The sequence below is a fragment of the Drosophila takahashii genome, chromosome X (assembly GCF_030179915.1).
Source record: "Drosophila takahashii strain IR98-3 E-12201 chromosome X, DtakHiC1v2, whole genome shotgun sequence".
Taxonomy (NCBI): Eukaryota; Metazoa; Arthropoda; class Insecta; order Diptera; family Drosophilidae; genus Drosophila; species Drosophila takahashii.
In genome coordinates this window covers 449,515-468,041 of record NC_091683.1, presented here as the reverse complement: position 1 = coordinate 468,041, position 18,527 = coordinate 449,515, and the positions used below count along the sequence as shown (strand labels likewise).

The window sequence follows — 18,527 nt, the reverse complement described above, 5'->3', positions numbered from 1 at the left end:
GTGAACGAAGAATAAAAATCAGGTGGTGTAGATGCTTTATTTTTAGGGACAATTGAATAGCGTGGCAACGCTATTTCTGTGCTTTAATTGCGCCATTCGAGTAAAGGCAATCGCAAGCAAATTACAAAAGCGAAATGAACTTCCCTACTATTGAAAGTGACTCGGACTCGGAGGACAATGACTCCTTCTACTCCTTTTCCCAGAGTGAGAGTTCTTTGGACAATCTCTCGCTCTCGGAGAGCGACTGCGACATCGCCACGATCTTTGAGTCGGAACCGGAGCATGAGACTTCGATAGAAAGTGTGGAGAACACGGCAAGTGGATTAGGGTTTCTGTATAGCACATAGTCTTAAGATGACCCATCCCCACAGATCGATGAATCCGGCCAGCTGGACCAGGCCGCAGGGGAGACTTCTAAGCCCGCCTTTTTGGGCGTCATCTTAAAGAAGAAGTCGCCTGGTTCGGAGATCCATTCCAGCGATTCATCCGCCTGCGAAGGCGTCTCCACCGGCAAGACCACCCAGAAGACGGTTCGTTTCAAGCCCTCTAAGAAGTCCCTTCTGGACCAGTTCCCTCCCAAAAGTCAGCCAGCATCGATGCTAAAGGACGTCTTTACCCAATCCTGGGACTTAAAGCCTGCTAAGGTAAATTTGAAAGAAAATCCTATCTTTTTTTTAAAGCCTGTAGTTAACTCCTCCTCCTTTATGGGCTGCCCTCAAGAAACTCACCTCTTCCAAATTAGAGTTATATTAGAAACACGATTATTATTTAATTAACCTGCATTTGTGTTTATTAACTTATTTTCTAATATTAATCCCTACCTTCAATTGTTTTATTTTATTTTATTTTTCAGACCGATGAGTATGTTTCTCCTTTTCCGAGTGTGCCAGAGCTTCCAGCTCCGAAGGTACCGCCTCAGCTGGAGGGAGTTAAAAAGCCTATTATAGTGCCGGCTGGCTTTGATTTGTCCCGATTGGCTAAGTACAAGGATCCCAACCACTGGCACATCCGTCCCTACATGCGCACTGGCGATCGCATCTAATAGACGTTAAGCAACTATACTTTGATCATCTTAAAAAACACTCAACTACTATCAAGCGTTATACTATTTGATCATCATGATCGATACTCAATTGCTATTATTTCATCACGATCATTATTAAAAAATTGTCGCCAGCGAAATATGTTTGCCGTTACTTTGATTTCTTATTTAACTATCAAAAATAGCTATAGCTAAGGGAAAATGTCTAAAAGGACAGCACTTGTGACAGTGTTGGTCAGTGTTAGAAAAAAAATAAACAAAACAAAGCCGGGCCTCTAAAACTAGTTAAAAACCATAGAATTGTTAATACAATGTCCATGGCAAGTGTGTCCTCGGCCCGCGAGTCGCTCTCCCATGCGATGAACAACCGCTTCCTGCCCAACCTGGAGTACCTGCTGCAGGGATCCATCCTTGACTCCGCCGTGGAGCACTTGATGCACAGGTGCGGAGACTACAGATTACAGAAGCCTATTAACCCCTTTAATTATTCCCTTCAAATGCCCTCACAGACTCAAGGGACTCTGCGACAACGTGGACACCTCGCCGGAGCCCTTCCACGACCTGGAGGTGTGCATGAGCCTGCGGCAGCCGAATGCCAATCAGCCGCTGCTGCTCCGCGTGCGCCGGGCCCTCGGTCGCGATGCGCCCTTCCAGATGCGCTACCTCGGCAATCCCGAGGTGGACCAGCGCCGGCCCACGCTGGTGCGCAGCTGCATGGACTGCGCCTGCACCAACGGCATCCTGGAGTTCCTCACGGAGATGGGCTTCCGCCTGGAGTTCGAGTACATAGCCAAGGGTGAGCATCGTCTTATTTCGCACCCTAAAATATCAGTATTTTGGGCGAAACATGGGAAATAATGGTTTAAAAACAGAATGTGATACCTTGTTGAGCTCGTAATTTAATTCCCTATCGATTGGCATTATAACCTTAAACTCTTAAATTTTTTTAATTTTTTTGCAAAAAATCATAAGCCACCCCCTATCAAAAGTGAAAAAATTTATCAAAAAATAAATTTTTCAAAAAGTGATGGGGATTGTTAGCTTAGGTTGTTAGCTGTTCAAAACAGTCATTCGTTTAACTGTCGGGCTTGATTTCTCCAAATTATGACTCTCAGTTGTAAAATTAAATAAAATTCCAATGGGCCACGTCATCGAATGTAATCCATATTTTCCAGCCTAAAATATCAGTATTTTGGCCGAAACGTGGGAAATAATGGTCTAAAACCAGAGTGTGATACCTTGTTGAGCTCGAAATTTAATTCCCTATCGATTGGCATTATAACCTCAAACTCTTAAATTTTTCAATTTTTTTGCAAAAAAATCATAAGCAACCCCCTATCAAAAGTGAAAAAAATTTATCAAAAAATAAATTTTTTAAAAAGTGATGGGGACTGTTAGCTTAGGTTGTTAGCTGTTCAAAACAGTCATTCGTTTAACTGTCGGGCTTGATTTGTCCAAATTATGACTCTCTGTTGTAAAATTAATGAAAATTACAATGGGCCACGTCATCGAATGTAATCCATGTTTTGCAGCCTTATATATCAGTATTTTGGCCGAAACGTGGGAAATAATGGTCTAAAACCAGAGTGTAATACCTTGTTGAGCTCGAAATTTAATTCCCTATCGATTGGCATTATAACCTCAAACTCTTAAATTTTTTCAATTTTTTTGCAAAAAATCATAAGCTACCCCCTATCAAAAGTGAAAAAATTTATCAAAAAATAAATTTTTCAAAAAGTGATGGGGATTGTTAGCTTAGGTTGTTAGCTGTTCAAAACAGTCATTCGTTTAACTGTCGGGCTTGATTTGTCCAAATTATGACTCTCTGTTGTAAAATTAATGAAAATTACAATGGGCCACGTCATCGAATGTAATCCATGTTTTGCAGCCTTATATATCAGTATTTTGGCCGAAACGTGGGAAATAATGGTCTAAAACCAGAGTGTAATACCTTGTTGAGCTCGAAATTTAATTCCCTATCGATTGGCATTATAACCTCAAACTCTTAAATTTTTTAAATTTTTTTGCAAAAAATCATAAGCTACCCCCTATCAAAAGTGAAAAAATTTATCAAAAAATTAATTTTTCCCAAAAGTGATGGGGATTGTTAGCTTAGGTTGTTAGCTGTTCAAAACAGTCATTCGTTTAACTGTCGGGCTTGATTTGTCCAAATTATGACTCTCTGTTGTAAAATTAATGAAAATTGCAATGGGCCACGTCATCGAATGTAATTCTTTTTTTTTCAGCCTTATATATCAGTATTTTGGTCGAAACGTGGGAAATAATGGTCTAAAACCATAGTGTGATACCTTGTTGAGCTCGAGATTTAATTCCCAATCGACTGACATTCAAACCTAGAAATTTAAAATTTTGTCCATTTTTTTGCAAAAAATCATGTTTATCAAAAATGCAAAAATTGGTCAAAAAATTAATTTTTCCCAAAAGTGATGGGGATCGTTAGCTTAGGTTGTTAGCTGTTCAAAACAGTCATTCGTTTAACTGTCAGGCTTGATTTGTCCAAATTATGACTGTCAGTTGTAAAATGATGAAAATTACAATGGGCCACGTCATCGATAATGTTAATCTAAAAAGATTCTTTCGGGGGGACAATATAATTCCCAACTTGTTCTAGCTTAAAATGCATGACCTAGGGGCTATGGTAGCCGATAAATCAGTTGACCGGAAGTGGGTGTGGGTGTTAGTGGTTGTGAAGTGACTTCAGGAGACTCGCATATTGGGATGTCATCTGGATGGAACTGGACTCCAAGATGCAGTGCATCGTAATCCTGTCCAGGTATGTCCCTTAATTAGGTATTTATTTACAAAATGACTTATAAGAAATGCAAAAATTGGTCAAAAAATTAATTTTTCCCAAAAGTGATGGGGATCGTTAGCTTAGGTTGTTAGCTGTTCAAAACAGTCATTCGTTTAACTGTCAGGCTTGATTTGTCCAAATTATGACTGTCAGTTGTAAAATTATGAAAATTACAATGGGCCACGTCATCGATAATGTTAATCTAAAAAGATTCTTTCGGGGGGACAATATAATTCCCAACTTGTTCTAGCTTAAAATGCATGACCTAGGGGCTATGGTAGCCGATAAATCAGTTGACCGGAAGTGGGTGTGGGTGTTAGTGGTTGTGAAGTGACTTCAGGAGACTCGCATATTGGGATGTCATCTGGATGGAACTGGACTCCAAGATGCAGTGCATCGTAATCCTGTCCAGGTATGTCCCTTAATTAGGTATTTATTTACAAAATGACTTATAAGAAATGCAAAAATTGGTCAAAAAATTAATTTTTCCCAAAAGTGATGGGGATCGTTAGCTTAGGTTGTTAGCTGTTCAAAACAGTCATTCGTTTAACTGTCAGGCTTGATTTGTCCAAATTATGACTGTCAGTTGTAAAATGATGAAAATTACAATGGGCCACGTCATCGATAATGTTAATCTAAAAAGATTCTTTCGGGGGGACAATATAATTCCCAACTTGTTCTAGCTTAAAATGCATGACCTAGGGGCTATGGTAGCCGATAAATCAGTTGACCGGAAGTGGGTGTGGGTGTTAGTGGTTGTGAAGTGACTTCAGGAGACTCGCATATTGGGATGTCATCTGGATGGAACTGGACTCAAAGATGCAGTGCATCGTAATCCTGTCCAGGTATGTCCCTTAATTAGGTATTTATTTACAAAATGACTTATAAGAAATGCAAAAATTGGTCAAAAAATTAATTTTTCCCAAAAGTGATGGGGATCGTTAGCTTAGGTTGTTAGCTGTTCAAAACAGTCATTCGTTTAACTGTCAGGCTTGATTTGTCCAAATTATGACTGTCAGTTGTAAAATGATGAAAATTACAATGGGCCACGTCATCGATAATGTTAATCTAAAAAGATTCTTTTGGTGGGACAATATAATTCCCAACTTGTTCTAGCTTAAAATGCATGACCTAGGGGCTATGGTAGCCGATAAATCAGTTGACCGGAAGTGGGTGTGGGTGTTAGTGGTTGTGAAGTGACTTCAGGAGACTCGCATATTGGGATGTCATCTGGATGGAACTGGACTCCAAGATGCAGTGCATCGTAATCCTGTCCAGGTATGTCCCTTAATTAGGTATTTATTTACAAAATGACTTATAAAAAATGTAAAAATTGGTCAAAAAATTAATTTTTTAAAAATGATGGGGATTGTTAGCTTAGGTTGTTAGCTGTTCAAAACAGTCGGGCGTTTAATCCATATTTTCCAGCCTAAAATATCAGTGTTTTTGGACGAAGCATGGGAAATAATGGTCTAAAAACAGAGTGTCATACTTTGTTGAGCTCGTAATTGAATTCCCAATCGATTTTAGGCTACATGTTTCGCAAGGGTCGCATGAAGATCACCGTGTCCAAGCTCATCAAAATCGTGCCCGGCAAGCAGCAGGACATGGCCAACGAGCCAATCTCGCAGAGCTACATAGTGGAACTCTCCGTGGTGGCGCCCACGGGACAGGAGAACGTCGGCGAGGAGATGCGGGTGTTCGCCGAGCAGCTGAAGCCCCTCGTTCAGCTCGAGAAGATCGACTACAAGCGGCTGGGCGGCATGCCATAGCTACGGATATGTAATAAAGGTACTCTTCGTATTTCCTCAACAGTTATTTAATCGCTTAAGGATAAGGACATAGAAAAATATACGGACAACAACGAATCTAGCCGGAATGGTTTCTTTACAATACAAATTCATCCTTAGATACCACAGAAGTATTTAATTGCTTACAGATATAACGATAGAAAAATATACATGACAATAGGGCTGCTGATTGGTGGTTAATCCTTGAAGGCCTCGTTCAGGGCCGCCAGATTGCGGTCACTCACGTGGCCCTGGAGATCGCTGCGACCCATCAGCGAGATGACCATCTTGACTGTGCTCCAAATGGACTCGGACATCTGGTTCTGCCCGCTGCTGGTGGCCGCCATCGCCGCATTGGGCAGCTCCCGGGCGGCGTTGGTGTGGGCCTGCATGGTGAGCGCCGTCAGCAGGTGTTCCACCGCCTCCTTGTAGGCCTTTAGGTTCATGCAGCAGACGCCCACGTTGTAGCGCACCCGGATGAAGCCCGGCTGGAGCTGCAGCGCCTGCTGGTAGGCCTCCACCGCCTCCACGGACCGCGAGCCGTTGGCCAGGCTGGCGCCCAGGCGGTTCCACGTCTTGGCATTCTGCGGATCCACCTGCAGGGCGGACTGGTAGCAGTCCACCGCCTTGTCGAACTCCCCGGACAGATTGTAGAGCACGCCGAGGGCCTCCTGGACGTCGGCGTCCACCTGCGCCGGGTTCTGACGCACCGCCTCCAGGTAGATCTGCTGCAGGTCGCGCAGCCTGCTGGGACCAATCAGCGAGGAGGCCAGCGCAGTGCCCTCGTCCTGCAGCTCCGGATGGGCGGCCGCCAGGTGCTGGTACTTGGGGTGCACGGCCAGCCAGCTGCACAGCATGCGCACGGCGTTGTTCTGCAGGCCCTCGTTGGTGTAGCAGACGGCCAGGGCCATCAGGACCTGCTGGTTGTCCGGCTGCAGGTCGTAGGCGCGCCTCAGCGCCGCAATGGCCTGCGGGTCCATCTCGTTCTCCGCCTGCGAGGTGCCCAGCAGCTGCCAGACCTCGGCGCGCTCCGGCTGCTTCTTGGCCGCCACCTCGAAGCAGAGCACCGCGCTGGGAATGTCGCCCTTCGCCAGGTACTCCTTGCCCTTCTCGAACGCGTTCTCCAGCTCGGCCATGGGGTTCTCCTCGGCGAACTCGTACTCCTTGTAGGCGTCCATGTTGTCGTTGTACTCGGACAGCCAGGGGTGCTCGTTCTCGTCGGCCAGCTTCTGCCACTCGTCCTGCAGGCGCTGCCAGAACTTCTCATTGAAGTTGGAGGCGGTCTGCTCCTTCTGCGCGGCGCTGCGCTGGTAGTCGCTGATCCAGTCGTCCAGCGACTCGCCCTGCGGCGCCTGGGGCAGGTTGTCCGTCACGATGGTCTCCATGGCCGAGTCGAAGAAGGGGTCCTGCTGCTGCTGCAGCTGCTGTCCGGCCGTAATGGCCATCAGCGGCTGCCGGTGCAGCGGCCGGAAGTTCTGGCTGCTGATGAGCGGCTCGTCGAAGAACTCCTGGGCGTGCTGCAGGTCCTGCTGCTGCGCCTGCATGTGGATCATCTTGTTGGGCAGGGCGGGGGCCAGGCCGCGGGCAAAGTCCTGGCCCCACTGCTCCGCCTGCAGCTGCTGCATCTGCTGCTGCTGCGGATTGCCGTGGATGTTGATGTCCCGCATCTCCTGCAGCAGGGTGTCCATCTGGAAGGACTGCGGCGGGGCGGCCACCTGGCCCAGGAACTCGTTGATCAGCTGGTCCTCGGGACGGGCGCCCCGCTCGAACTGCCGCTGCACGTAGCCCTCGTCCTTGTGGGCCACATCGCGGGTGAACTGGCCGCCCAGCTGCATCAGCGGATTCACGCCGCCGCAGTCGCCCTCGACCAGCGGGCGGAACGACATGGTGCTCGGAGTGGGGGAGGCTACGTAACTGGCGTAACGGGCGTACAGGTGCAACCGGCGATAAGAGGAGGAGCTCAGAGGTCCACAACAAAGGTCCAAATGTCCACCGTCCGGGGTTAGTGGTGGACAATCGGATAGTCTTGACGGTGCGATAGTTTGCCGATAGTGCCAGTGTTGGCAGGCGCCTCGCTTCCGATATCGATTGGCATTTCAATAGCCGCGCAAAATCCGATCCTCCCGAGAAATCGCAATCCCATGGACTACGACCTGTTCCAGTCGGACGACGACGAGGAGATCCTGACCGCCTTCACCCAGGCCACCGAGCAGCTGCAGCAGGCGGGCCACGATGGGCAAATGCAGACGGACGACGCGGATGAGGAGGAGGAAGTGGACTTCCTGCCGGAATTCAGCTGCACCGGCCGGAACCCACTGAAGAGTCAGTTTCCGGGCGAGGGCTTCCTGCGGAGTGGCTTCGCCCAGCTGGATCCGCCCCGCTGTCGGCTGGAGAACCTCTGCTTCGACTTTGCCCAGGGACAGTTGCTGGTGGCCGCGGTGCGAAGCTACCTCCATGCGGAGGCCTGGTGGGTACCGAGCTCCCTGCCCATCTAACCTAGCCCAGGCCTAACCCACGCTCCATTCCCAGCAAGAACGTGCAGAAGCTCTTTGCGGCCGTGGCCGGTCAGCAGCAGTTGCAGGCCGCCCCATCCGCCGCCCTGAACTCCGGATGGTTTCGGGTGCGCCAGCAGGTCAGCCACTTCTACCACCTGCTCCTCCGCCTGCGGGAGAACGACCTGCTGGCGGGGGCCCCGCAGTTCCTGGAGGATCTGCGCCAGCTGCTCAACAACCAGCTGGACGCGGAGGCCTGGAAGGTGCTGTACTTCGCGGAGCACAGCAAGGGAAACGAGTGCCAGGCGCCGGCCTACCACCTGTACCACGGCGTCCTGGAGTGGCGCTTCCTGGACCTGCACCTGCTGTACGGCTCTGGCGAGGATCAGGGCTTCCTGGGGCAGCTGGAGCGCACGCTGGACGACCTGGTCGTGTGTGCCGGCCTCCACTACCGGGGCAGACATCGGCCGGAGCTCATCCACGCCTCGCCGTTCATGTGTCGCTGCACCAAGGAGCTGTGGCTGCTGCTGAAGCTCTTAGTCCCCAAATGGATGGGCGACAGGGACCTGGACTTCTGGACGCTCTTCCACAAGGCCATGCAGAGGCACAGGACCAGCTACTTTCAGGGTGAGCTTGGATCTTCTAGTGGGGTTCTAGTTCTTAAGTTGTGATCTCTCTTCTGCAGGTGAAAGCAGTGCGGTTTCCTTGGCGCACCACGAGTTCTACGCCTGGCTGAGGCTCGGAGTGGCCCGCCTGGAGGAGAACCAGCCGGATGAGGCGCTCTCCCCACCACCGGGCAGCTTCCAGTCCGCCGCTCTGCTCAAGCAGTTCCTGGCCAGCCAGCCGGACGAGCAGCAGCGACGCGTGTACCTCACGCTGCTCGCTCCGCTGCAGCTGCAGCTGGGTCAGCCGGACACGGACGTGCTGTGCCAGCTGTGGGAGTACCTGCACCGCTCCCTCAACTGCAACTTCAGCGCGGGCGCCGAGCTGGACCAGCTGCCGCTCACCTGCCCCACGGGGGCTGCCTACGTCGAGCGCTACGGCAGGCTGCTGGCCAAGTGCCAGCTGGAGGACCTGAATCTCAGCAGCTTCACCATGTACGCCTGGCTGCTGGGCAGGACCCTGAAGCTCCTGCCCTCGCAGGGCCGCAGCAACCAGCGCCAGAAGCTGCTCGGCCGCATCTTCAGCAAGTTCAGTGCCGCCAAGCTCTTGGCGCTCAACGAGCCGGGCATCCACCATGTGATCGAGCTCTTCCTGTGCCTCCTGCTCTCCCACGAGGATCTCGGCGAGCTGGCGCCCAAGCTGCGTGAGATGCTGCTCTGCCTGGCCCTGGATAAGCTGCCTCCTGCGCGGAGGATTCTGGTGGCCAAGGGCCACATGGCCCTGCTCCTCCTGCACGCCCAGCATCGCCTGTCCATGGAGGACTATGTGGGCAAGCTGCTCGGCCAGTTGGCCGCCATTCGGAACGATGCGGAGGTGGGCGCCATCTACGTGAGCAGCCTGCAGGCCGTCTTCGAGCTGGCGGATGACTTCAAGCGCGGCGAGCAGCAGCTCCTGGGCCCCTGGCTGGCGCACTTCGTGGAGAAGAGTGGCCAGGCCTCGCAGGACCGCGTGTGGCAGGCCATTCACCATCTAATCCTGCGCCTCGGCGAGCCGAGAGCAGCCGCAGGCAATGCCAGTGGCATCAGGGAGGCGCTCCAGCAGCACATTCTGCCCCTGCTGAGGACGCAGTACGTCAGTGGCCACAGCGCATGGCTCCCCAAGCTGGCCGCCAGCTTTGTGGCGCTGGACAAGGAGGGCGACAAGCTGCTGCTGGGCTTCCTGCAGGGACCAGAGCCCCTCAACATGGCCGCTTCGGCCCAGCTGATGCTCCAGGTGCTGGAAGACGACGGCCGGCCTGCGAACTCCACGATCCTGCAGGTGTGGGTCAAGTCCCTGGTTCTCCTCAACGCGCAGCACGAGTCTGTGGTGGCCCTAACCCGCCATGTCACCCGGCTGGAGGAGTTCCGGCAGCTGGCCATCGATCCCGCCTCCTTGGAAGGCGGTCGCGAGCCGCTCTGCGGCTTCTTCGGCGCCCTGGGAAGGCGGGCCCAGCAGGAGGAGGCTGCGGCCCACGTGCGGATGCAGCTGAGCCACAAGCTGCACGCCTACGTGAGTCACTTCGAGCTGTGGCTGCCGCCGGAGCGGCTGCGCTCGGAGCTGGGCGCCCGCTTCTACAGCTTCCTGGCCATCGTCATCTACAACTGCCCCACGCTGGCGTACGTGCGCTCCAAGCCCACCTGCTTCTTCCACCTGGCCATGGTGCGGTTCCTGCTCACCACCCAGCTGCAGGCGGGCGTTCCGCCCGAGGGCCGCCTGCCGCAGATGGTGCACAAGATATTCCCCGTGCTGCTGCAGGGCATCGGCCGGCTGCCCTACCGCACGGACACCTACGTGGCCAGGACCCTGGAGCAGCTGGTCCAGCACTGGACGCCGCACTTTGGCTTCTCGCCCAGCGCCAAGCTGGTGGCCCGTCCGTTTGCCACGCTCCTCCAGGCGGACGGGGACGGCGAGCTGGCGCAGTGCGTGCTCCGGCTGCTGGTCACTCAGCATCTGGTCGTGCAGCGACGCAAGGCGGGCCAGCAGGCGGGCCTGGTCATCACCATCGTGCAGCAGCTCATCGAGGGCACGGCCAGGGAGCAGCAGCAGCAGCTGCTGACCCTCCTGCGCGGCGTGCACATTCCGCTGCTGGAACATGTGATGTTCGTGGACGAACTGGACTTGAGTCGCGGCCAGGTGTTTGGGCTCTATGGAGTGCTCGTCGCCCACGAGGCGTACAGGCACTCGCAGGCCGTGCGGGACCTGTGCTCCCAGCACCTGCGAGCGCTGGCCGAGAAGCACCTGGCCCACTGCACCTACTTCTACTTCCAGATGCTCATCAAACTGGCGGAGCTGGCGCCGGATCTTGTTTCTCCACTCCTGCCCTTCGTGAGGCAGCAGGCGCAGCAGGTGGAGCTGAAGCGCGGCGCAGGCGAGGATGTGGGCATACGCAAGTGCCTGCAGCGACTCCAGAAGGTCTTAGGTCTAGATAGTTAATAAAAAATATGCTTACATTGTTTTGATCGAGATATCTTTCTATTCATATTGAGTAATTGAGTTGTAAATCCTTGTGTAAATCAAGAAACCCTTCTTTAATGTTTGGCATTCTATAAAAAATGTTATTACTTCAGTCGGAAGGCGATCCTCCTCCCCTGGAGATTGACTCTAACATGCGGCAATACTTTACATGATCATCTATACAAATACACCATCTGAGCTTACGGATTTACTTTAAGGCCTGGCAATAAATACACTAGGATGCCTCTCATCCTGGCAGTTTGGAGGGCAGTTTCAGGAGACTCTACACCACATTCTTGGCCTCCCGCGGGATGCGGTTCGTGAGCAGGGCGGCGGGCATGAAGCCCGAGTCGCCCAGGTACTTGATGGACACGTTGCCCGACGGACTGATGGTCAGCCAGGTGATGGAGGCGTGGTTGATGCTGATGCGCAGCCAGCCCTCGGCGGGGAACTGGAGGGCGCGGCAGACGAAGTAGCGGATCACGTTGCCGTGGCCCACGATCAGCGTGTGGCTCTCCTTCTCCTGGTCGGGGTAGGCGCGGTGGAAGTAGCGCCGGAAGGCGGCCTCGATGCGCGATCCGTCGCGGAGGAACTGCTGCAGAGAAAGGGGAGCTGGTAATCGGATGGGATTTGCAACGACGGTTGCCGACTTACAGATGCCTCCGGCTTCCAGTGGCCCACCGGCGGCTGGGGCGGAATGGGCGCCCCCTCGCGCAGGAAGGCGCAGTTGACCACCTTCTCCTTGTCGAAGTCGATCTGCTGCAGGATGATGTCCGAGGTCTCCTGGGCCCGCACCATGGTGGAGGCCACCACCTTGTCCCACTTGATGCCCAGCTCGCTGAGCCGCTTGCCGGTGAACTCCGCCTGCTTGCGGCCGCGCTCGGTGAGGTGGTGCGTGTCGTCCGAGTCGCCCGCGTCCAGGTACTCGCCGTGCCGCACCAGGATGATGTGGCGCGGCTTCTTGGCCTTGGCCTTCTCCAGCTCCGCGTTGAAGCGGTTCTCCTCCTCCGGCTGGCCGTTGCGCAGCGGGCGGACCAGCGCCCGCGGCTCCCGGCAGTCCCAGTTGGAGTCCCAGAGGGCCCACGGGTCCACCGGCTTGTCGCTGTGCGTCCACGAGTTCTGCACCGCCGCCTGGGGGTCGCGCAGCCGCTGCAGGTAGTAGGCCGCCAGGCCGGCGCCTGTGCCGCACACGAAGCTGGTCAACTTGCGCATCTTGTATCTTAATTCCTCTAAAATTATTTGTTGTCCCGCTGAGTGGGAAGTGCGGTATTTAAATACTGCCTCTAACCCTAGTATTTAAATGCTACTATCGATTACCTTGCGGCGGCCTTTGGTATTTTTATTTATCGCTGGTGCTGGGGCAATCGATAAGCAACGCCCGAAAATTGCAATTTTTTCATTTCACACACACACACTCGCGACACACACGCCAGCAGCGCAACGAAGGACCCAAAAAGGCCGCAGAAAAACGCCCAGCAAAGCCGAGGGTTACGGAAAAGGATCTAAGGTGACCACCAGGACCGCCCACCAGGAGCCACCACTGCGGGAAAAGCCAAACATTCCAGTTCCAGCGGTGCAGGAAGAAGAAGCAGAAGCAGCAGAGGAGAGGAAGAAGCCGATTCGTTTCGATTCGACGACGTTTATCAATTATGAATTTCCTGGGTTTCGGCCAGTCAGCGGACATTGAGATAGTCTTCGATGGGGCTGAGCACAAGACGGCGGAGGTCAAGGGGGAGGACGGCAAGGTGGAGAAGATGCTGCTCTTCTACGACGGCGAGACGGTGTCCGGCAAGGTGGGAGTAGCCCCGATAAACAGATAGACCGATATATATATCCACCCCCTTATTTTGATTTATTTTGATCAATTTCGATTTAATTCGATTTCCCACCCAGGTGAACGTGACCCTCAAGAAGCCGGGCAGCAAGCTGGAGCACCAGGGCATCAAGATCGAGTTCATCGGCCAGATCGAGCTCTTCTACGACCGGGGCAACCACCACGAGTTCAAGTGCCTGGCCAAGGCGCTGGCCCGGCCCGGCGACCTCATCCAGAACAACAGCTACCCCTTCGACTTCCCCAACGTGGAGAAGCAGTTCGAGGTGTACGCCGGCTCGAACGTGCGGCTGCGCTACTTCCTGCGCGCCACCATCGTGCGGCGCATCAGCGACATCACCAAGGAGGTGGACATCGCCGTGCACACGCTGTGCAGCTACCCGGAGATGAACAACCCCATCAAGATGGAGGTGGGCATCGAGGACTGCCTGCACATCGAGTTCGAGTACAACAAGAGCAAGTACCACCTGCGGGACACGATCATCGGCAAGATCTACTTCCTGCTGGTGCGCATCAAGATCAAGCACATGGAGATCGCGATCATCAAGCGCGAGAGCACGGGCACGGGGCCCACGATGTTCAACGAGAACGAGACGATCGCCAAGTACGAGATCATGGACGGGGCGCCCGTCAAGGGCGAGAGCATACCCATCCGGGTCTTCCTGGCCGGCTACAACCTCACGCCCACCATGCGGGACATCAACAAGAAGTTCTCGGTCAAGTACTTCCTCAACCTGGTGCTGATGGACACCGAGGACCGGCGCTACTTCAAGCAGCAGGAGATCACGCTGTGGCGCAAGGCGGACATTCCGCGCTACCACGGCGCCCAGCAGCAGCAGCAGCAACACCAGCACCAACAGCACCAGCACGTCCCGCTGCACGCGCCGCCGCACCTGGTCAGCGGCCCGGCGGCGCCCACGGTGGCCCACTCGCTGATCAGCTCCAGCACGGACAGCGGCGACGTGGGCGGAGCTCCGGGCACCGCCGGCTCCGAGTCCAAGATGGGCCTGTTCACCCGGGAGAGCCCCAACCAGGAGTTCAGCCAGCAGCAGCTGGACTCGCCACCGCTGACGCCCACGCCCGCGACGGTTCCCGCTTCAGCGGCAGTTCCTGCACCCACATCGGCCTCATCCGCTCCAGAGCCGGCTCCCGAGCGGGCTCCCGAGCGGGGCATGGGCGATGGAGCCGCGGCGGCCACCACAAGTGCCTCGCCCGTCGCCATGCTCTCCAGCTCGCCGCCGCCGCTGCTGCCCGCGTCGCCGCTGTCCCGTTCCGACGGCGACTCGTCGGAGCAGCAGGTGCTCCAGCCGGAGGAGGAGGCTGGGGAGGCGAAAAAGAGCAGCGTGTCGCCGCTGGCCGCCGATTGAGTGGGCGGCTGGGCAGGATCAGGATCAGCAGCAGCAGCAAGCGGAACTATTACGCATATAATCGTATACAGCAGCAGGAGGGCGGAGGAGCGGAGCAGCAGCAGCAGCAACAAATATGCATATATCTATTTTTTTAACGTTAATTTAAAATTGTTACAAATGTTTTATTGAGGTTATGCGCGTCATTTACCAAAAGCAAGCAAAACGCATATGATAGTAACGAGAAAACAAAACGAAACTTAGGACAAATGAGGAGAGGCGACCTCGTAGCTATAGCCAATCTCTGGGCAAGGAGATGGTGACGCAAATCCCAATCCCAATCCTAACCCTCATCCCCCAAAAAACTAGTTAAACCCCCTAGTATTCCGATGACCATTCCCTGTATCCCTGGGGCGTTTGGAAAATATGATTTTTCAATTTGAAAAATGTTGAAATTGCTTTCTAAAAGTGAGAATAGAGTCCCTGAAATCGAAATCAAAGTGTGCATTAAACTAAACCAACTCCAATACAGATAACAGATGAAGCAACAAGACAAAACACCCATTAAGTAATAAAGTTTTAGTCTATAGCGAACTAGCGAGTCGGTGAAGCTGGGAAGGATCTCTGACCTGGTCTCTAGAGGATCGGAAGTGGAAGTGGAAGTGGAAGCGACGAAACATGTTACATGCCTTGCATATGTACATAACAGTTCATATACATAATATACACGAAATATTAATATATATACATACACTTAGAAACGCAATTAAACGAATAAAAGCGATGCGAGCGCCAAACACGAAACAAACTGGGATAATTCAGCTCAATTGAATACAGGAAATAGTAGTAGGATATCCTACACTATTATTTAAAAACAAATCTAAACAACAAGAGCTATAAACTGATAAACATATGGAGATGAACATATCAAGGATTAGATATTCAACAAGTGACTGAGCAGCGGGCGTTACATAATTTCCATAAAATCTATATTTATTGTACAAGTAACAAGGCTTCAACAGACGAAGCCGGCTAGTCCCAGGCCTCCTTGATCTTCAGCTGGCTCAGCCGTTCCTCGATGGTCACGTGCGGCTTCATCTTGCGCAGCGTCTGCTCGTCCGTCCACTTGGCCACCAGCTTCTCGCGCTTCTGCAGCTCCTTGGCGTGTCCGGATGACTGTTCCTAAGGGGCGGAGGCAGTGGTTAGTTCAGTTAATCCGCGGATATAAGCCCAACAACTCACCAGGGTCAAGTAGGGGTGCCGGAGGAGCAGCATCACCTGCTCCTGGCGCTCGTACTCCCGGGTCAGGGTGTCCATCGCCCGCTGGCTGACCGGCTTCACCAGGCGCCGCTTGCCGCGGAATATGTGGCCCGGCACGGTCTTCTTGAACAGGTTGATCAGCGTCAGGTGCATTTTTCGGTAAATTTAATTTACAAATAGTGTAAATAAAATATGTAACGCCTATCGGGGCCTATCGCTATTCGATATCGGGAACCTATCGACAGTGTGGCACTCGATAGACCGACCAAAATCACGCCTTGTGCTATCGATAACGAGTTGACCGCATGTTTTCGGTGCGGTTGAATTTGTAAATAATAAAGTTAATAACAATAAGCGGATACAGCGGATAATGGCAGACGCCGTGGAAGCGCTGTTCATCAGCACGACCAGCGAGGACAACACGACGTGCAGCGTGCAGGACCTGCGCACGGGCACCGACCTGTGGCGCTACAAGGGCGGCGGATGCGCCCAGCACCACGGCCTGGAGATGATCCGGCTGAACTACGTGTTCGCGGCCAACGCGTCGAAGCCCCTGCTGCACGTGTGGCCCATCAACAAGCAGGAGCAGCTGGCGGGCCTGCGCTTCGTGGTGCCCGGCAGGGTGAACGCGCTGGCCCTGACGCCCGACGGCAACTTCCTGGCGGCCGGCATCCAGGAGAACATCTACCTGTGGCACCTCAACTCCGGCCGCATGCTGAACACCCTGGCCAAGCACTACCAGCCGGTGACCTGCCTGCGCTTCACGGACAACGGCGAGCACTTCGTCAGCGGCGGCAAGGACGGCTCCGTGCTCGTCTGGGACCTGACCTTCGCGGCCGCCCCGCTGGACACCGGCGGCGGCAAGGACAGCACCGACCCGCTCTACAGCTTCAACGACCACGGCCTGGCCGTGACCGACCTCTACTCGGGCATCGGCGGCATCCGCTCCTACCTGTACACCGTCTCGCTGGACCGCTGCTGCAAGGTCTACGACCTGTGCGGCGGCGTCCTGCTGCTCAGCGTCGTCTTCCCGGTGGCCCTGCACAGCGTGATCGTGGACAAGATGGAGACGCAGGTGTTCGTGGGCTCCGGCGACGGCCAGGTGTTCGTCTTCCACATGGAGAAGGCGCCGCGCATGAAGGAGTACCACCTGGAGGAGGAGGACGTCCAGGCCTTCGTGGGCCACACCGCCGGGCGGGCCATCACCTGCCTGGCCCTGAACATGAGCGCCACGGCGCTCGTCTCCGGCGGCGAGGACAACCAGGTGTGCGTCTGGGACGTCGGCAGCCGGCAGCTGGTCAAGAGCCTGCCGCAGAACGGCTCGGTGAGCAACCTGCGCGTCCGCCTGCTCAGTCCCGCCGTCTTCCTGCCCGAGCACAAGCAGCCGCAGCTCTTCGCCGACAGCCTGAAGCGGATGATCAGTCCGCCGGACGAGAACGACGGCATCGAGCTGCTGATGGATGGGGATGGGGAGACGGGACTGAAGACACCAGAGATAGACTGCACCATCAGTTATCCGGGAACGGATGCGGAGATATTGCGCCAGCTGCTGGTGTCCCTGAGCACGCGGGAGAAGGAGGAGGACGAGGAGGATGAGGCTGAGGAAGCCGAGGAAGTGGAATCCGCAGCGGAGGAAGCGCAATCCGAAGCCGAGGAAATGGAGGAAGTGGAATCCGCATCAGGGGAAGAGGATGCAGATGAGGATGAGCCAAGCGCCTCCAGTACAAACGGCGTGGAGGTGGAGAAGCTGCTGGCGGAGAACGCCCGCCTGAAGGAGGAGTCCAAGCGCATGTTCGAGATCATGTTCAAGTACATCTCCAGCGATCCCAGCGCCCTGGGCGAGATCCTGGCGGAGAAGGAGAAGCCGAAGCGCAAGAAGCCGCGCCAGAACCAGTGAACCGTGTGGATTTGCCTTCAATTACGTTTACTTAGGTTTAGAATCAATAATACATGATAATAGAAAAAACAAAACACAGATTAAAAACGATAGGGGTGATTGAAACAACAACTGGTCGTAGGTGCCTCTACTTGGAGGCATTCCCGTCGGCCGACTGGCCGTCCATGTTGTCGTCGGCCGACTCCGGAGCCTGGTCCTTCTCCTCGGCGAGCAGGCGGCGGATCTCCCGGTTCGAGTTGAGCAGCTCCCGCAGCTGCGACATGATGTCGTCCGTGCGCTGCTCCACGGCGTCCAGGGCGCAGCTGAGGGCGTCCAGGCTGTTGTTCACGTCCTCCATCTCTGCGGGGGTCATTGTCAATTAGTTATCCGCTGGCAATCCCCACCAGAATCGGTGGGAGGGCGAGACTCACCTCGGAGGTCCGCCTCCTGGACATTGGCGCTGCCTGAGTCCCCGGACGAAGAGGGGTCGTGGTTGTTTTTGGGTGACATTTTCCCAGCACTTTTCCCCGATTTTCCCGTTTGTTTTTTCAATTGGATTTATTGTCACGGGATGGCTGTAAAAGCGCTAGGGATGGTCGATAGTTGCGCAATAGGGGTATTCCTGAAATACAAGGGCTTTTGCCTATCGAAGATTGCCCATCTCTAATAAGCTCGGCTTAGTAACGGTTCTTTCCCATGTATGCTGCTGGTAGGGCTTTTGCCTATCGAGGATTGCCCATCCCTAATAAGCTCGGCTTAGTAACGGTTCTTTCCCGTGTATGCTGCTGGAAGGGTCGCCATCTTGAAAAAGCACCGTTATGTGGGAATTATCAGCAGCGACCTTCTACTATTCCTGTGCGCCTGGTATCAAAAATCAGAAAATTAGCCATGAAATGCTTAAGTTGGGGATTACGGTAAATTTCCAACCAAATTTGGTCCGAGATTTGCCAAATAATTGCTAGATTGATAGAAAAAATCC

General features: G+C 53.8%; 9 protein-coding genes across 10 annotated transcripts; 5 read left to right on the top strand and 4 right to left on the bottom strand.

Annotated features, from left to right (window-relative positions):
• The first annotated feature begins 63 nt into the window (after positions 1-63).
• Positions 64-1,164, top strand: LOC108063787 (uncharacterized). The gene is made up of 3 exons (XM_070219335.1): positions 64-314; positions 372-644; positions 854-1,164. Exons 1-3 carry the CDS (start codon positions 135-137, stop codon positions 1,040-1,042), a joined length of 642 nt encoding a protein of 213 aa, XP_070075436.1. The 5' UTR covers positions 64-134; the 3' UTR covers positions 1,043-1,164.
• Positions 1,165-1,266: 102 nt separating this feature from the next.
• On the top strand, positions 1,267-5,727 carry MED18 (mediator complex subunit 18). Its single transcript, XM_017151203.3, has 3 exons — positions 1,267-1,484; positions 1,552-1,838; positions 5,388-5,727. The coding sequence occupies exons 1-3, from the start codon at positions 1,354-1,356 to the stop codon at positions 5,627-5,629; spliced, it is 660 nt and encodes a 219-aa protein (XP_017006692.1). The 5' UTR covers positions 1,267-1,353; the 3' UTR covers positions 5,630-5,727.
• Positions 5,661-7,533, bottom strand: Pex5 (peroxin 5). Its single transcript, XM_017151202.3, has one exon. The coding sequence runs from the start codon at positions 7,531-7,533 to the stop codon at positions 5,845-5,847; it is 1,689 nt and encodes a 562-aa protein (XP_017006691.2). The 3' UTR covers positions 5,661-5,844.
• A 116-nt stretch (positions 7,534-7,649) lies between these two features.
• LOC108063867 (protein MMS22-like) lies at positions 7,650-11,386 on the top strand. Its single transcript, XM_017151136.3, has 3 exons — positions 7,650-8,114; positions 8,177-8,766; positions 8,825-11,386. The coding sequence occupies exons 1-3, from the start codon at positions 7,789-7,791 to the stop codon at positions 11,212-11,214; spliced, it is 3,306 nt and encodes a 1,101-aa protein (XP_017006625.3). The 5' UTR covers positions 7,650-7,788; the 3' UTR covers positions 11,215-11,386.
• Pgam5 (Phosphoglycerate mutase 5) lies at positions 11,283-12,509 on the bottom strand. 2 transcript variants are annotated; one of them, XM_017151139.3, is made up of 2 exons: positions 11,890-12,509; positions 11,283-11,830 (listed from the first exon to the last, which is right to left on the bottom strand). In XM_017151139.3, the coding sequence occupies exons 1-2, from the start codon at positions 12,445-12,447 to the stop codon at positions 11,519-11,521; spliced, it is 870 nt and encodes a 289-aa protein (XP_017006628.2). In that variant the 5' UTR covers positions 12,448-12,509; the 3' UTR covers positions 11,283-11,518. The 2 variants fall into 2 exon arrangements, with proteins under 2 accessions (XP_017006628.2, XP_017006629.2); XM_017151140.3 differs by having other exon boundaries at positions 11,283-11,827.
• A 104-nt stretch (positions 12,510-12,613) lies between these two features.
• Positions 12,614-15,196, top strand: Vps26 (vacuolar protein sorting 26). Its single transcript, XM_017151138.3, has 2 exons — positions 12,614-13,028; positions 13,129-15,196. The coding sequence occupies exons 1-2, from the start codon at positions 12,885-12,887 to the stop codon at positions 14,431-14,433; spliced, it is 1,449 nt and encodes a 482-aa protein (XP_017006627.3). The 5' UTR covers positions 12,614-12,884; the 3' UTR covers positions 14,434-15,196.
• A 188-nt stretch (positions 15,197-15,384) lies between these two features.
• On the bottom strand, positions 15,385-15,908 carry LOC108063870 (large ribosomal subunit protein mL63). The gene is made up of 2 exons (XM_017151141.3): positions 15,655-15,908; positions 15,385-15,594 (listed from the first exon to the last, which is right to left on the bottom strand). The coding sequence occupies exons 1-2, from the start codon at positions 15,823-15,825 to the stop codon at positions 15,445-15,447; spliced, it is 321 nt and encodes a 106-aa protein (XP_017006630.3). The 5' UTR covers positions 15,826-15,908; the 3' UTR covers positions 15,385-15,444.
• A 34-nt stretch (positions 15,909-15,942) lies between these two features.
• On the top strand, positions 15,943-17,656 carry LOC108063931 (WD repeat-containing protein 18). The gene has a single exon (XM_017151217.3). The coding sequence runs from the start codon at positions 16,043-16,045 to the stop codon at positions 17,567-17,569; it is 1,527 nt and encodes a 508-aa protein (XP_017006706.2). The 5' UTR covers positions 15,943-16,042; the 3' UTR covers positions 17,570-17,656.
• On the bottom strand, positions 17,580-18,148 carry LOC108063932 (UPF0184 protein CG14818). Its single transcript, XM_017151218.3, has 2 exons — positions 17,980-18,148; positions 17,580-17,908 (listed from the first exon to the last, which is right to left on the bottom strand). Exons 1-2 carry the CDS (start codon positions 18,056-18,058, stop codon positions 17,697-17,699), a joined length of 291 nt encoding a protein of 96 aa, XP_017006707.2. The 5' UTR covers positions 18,059-18,148; the 3' UTR covers positions 17,580-17,696.
• Between the last annotated feature and the right edge of the window lie 379 nt (positions 18,149-18,527).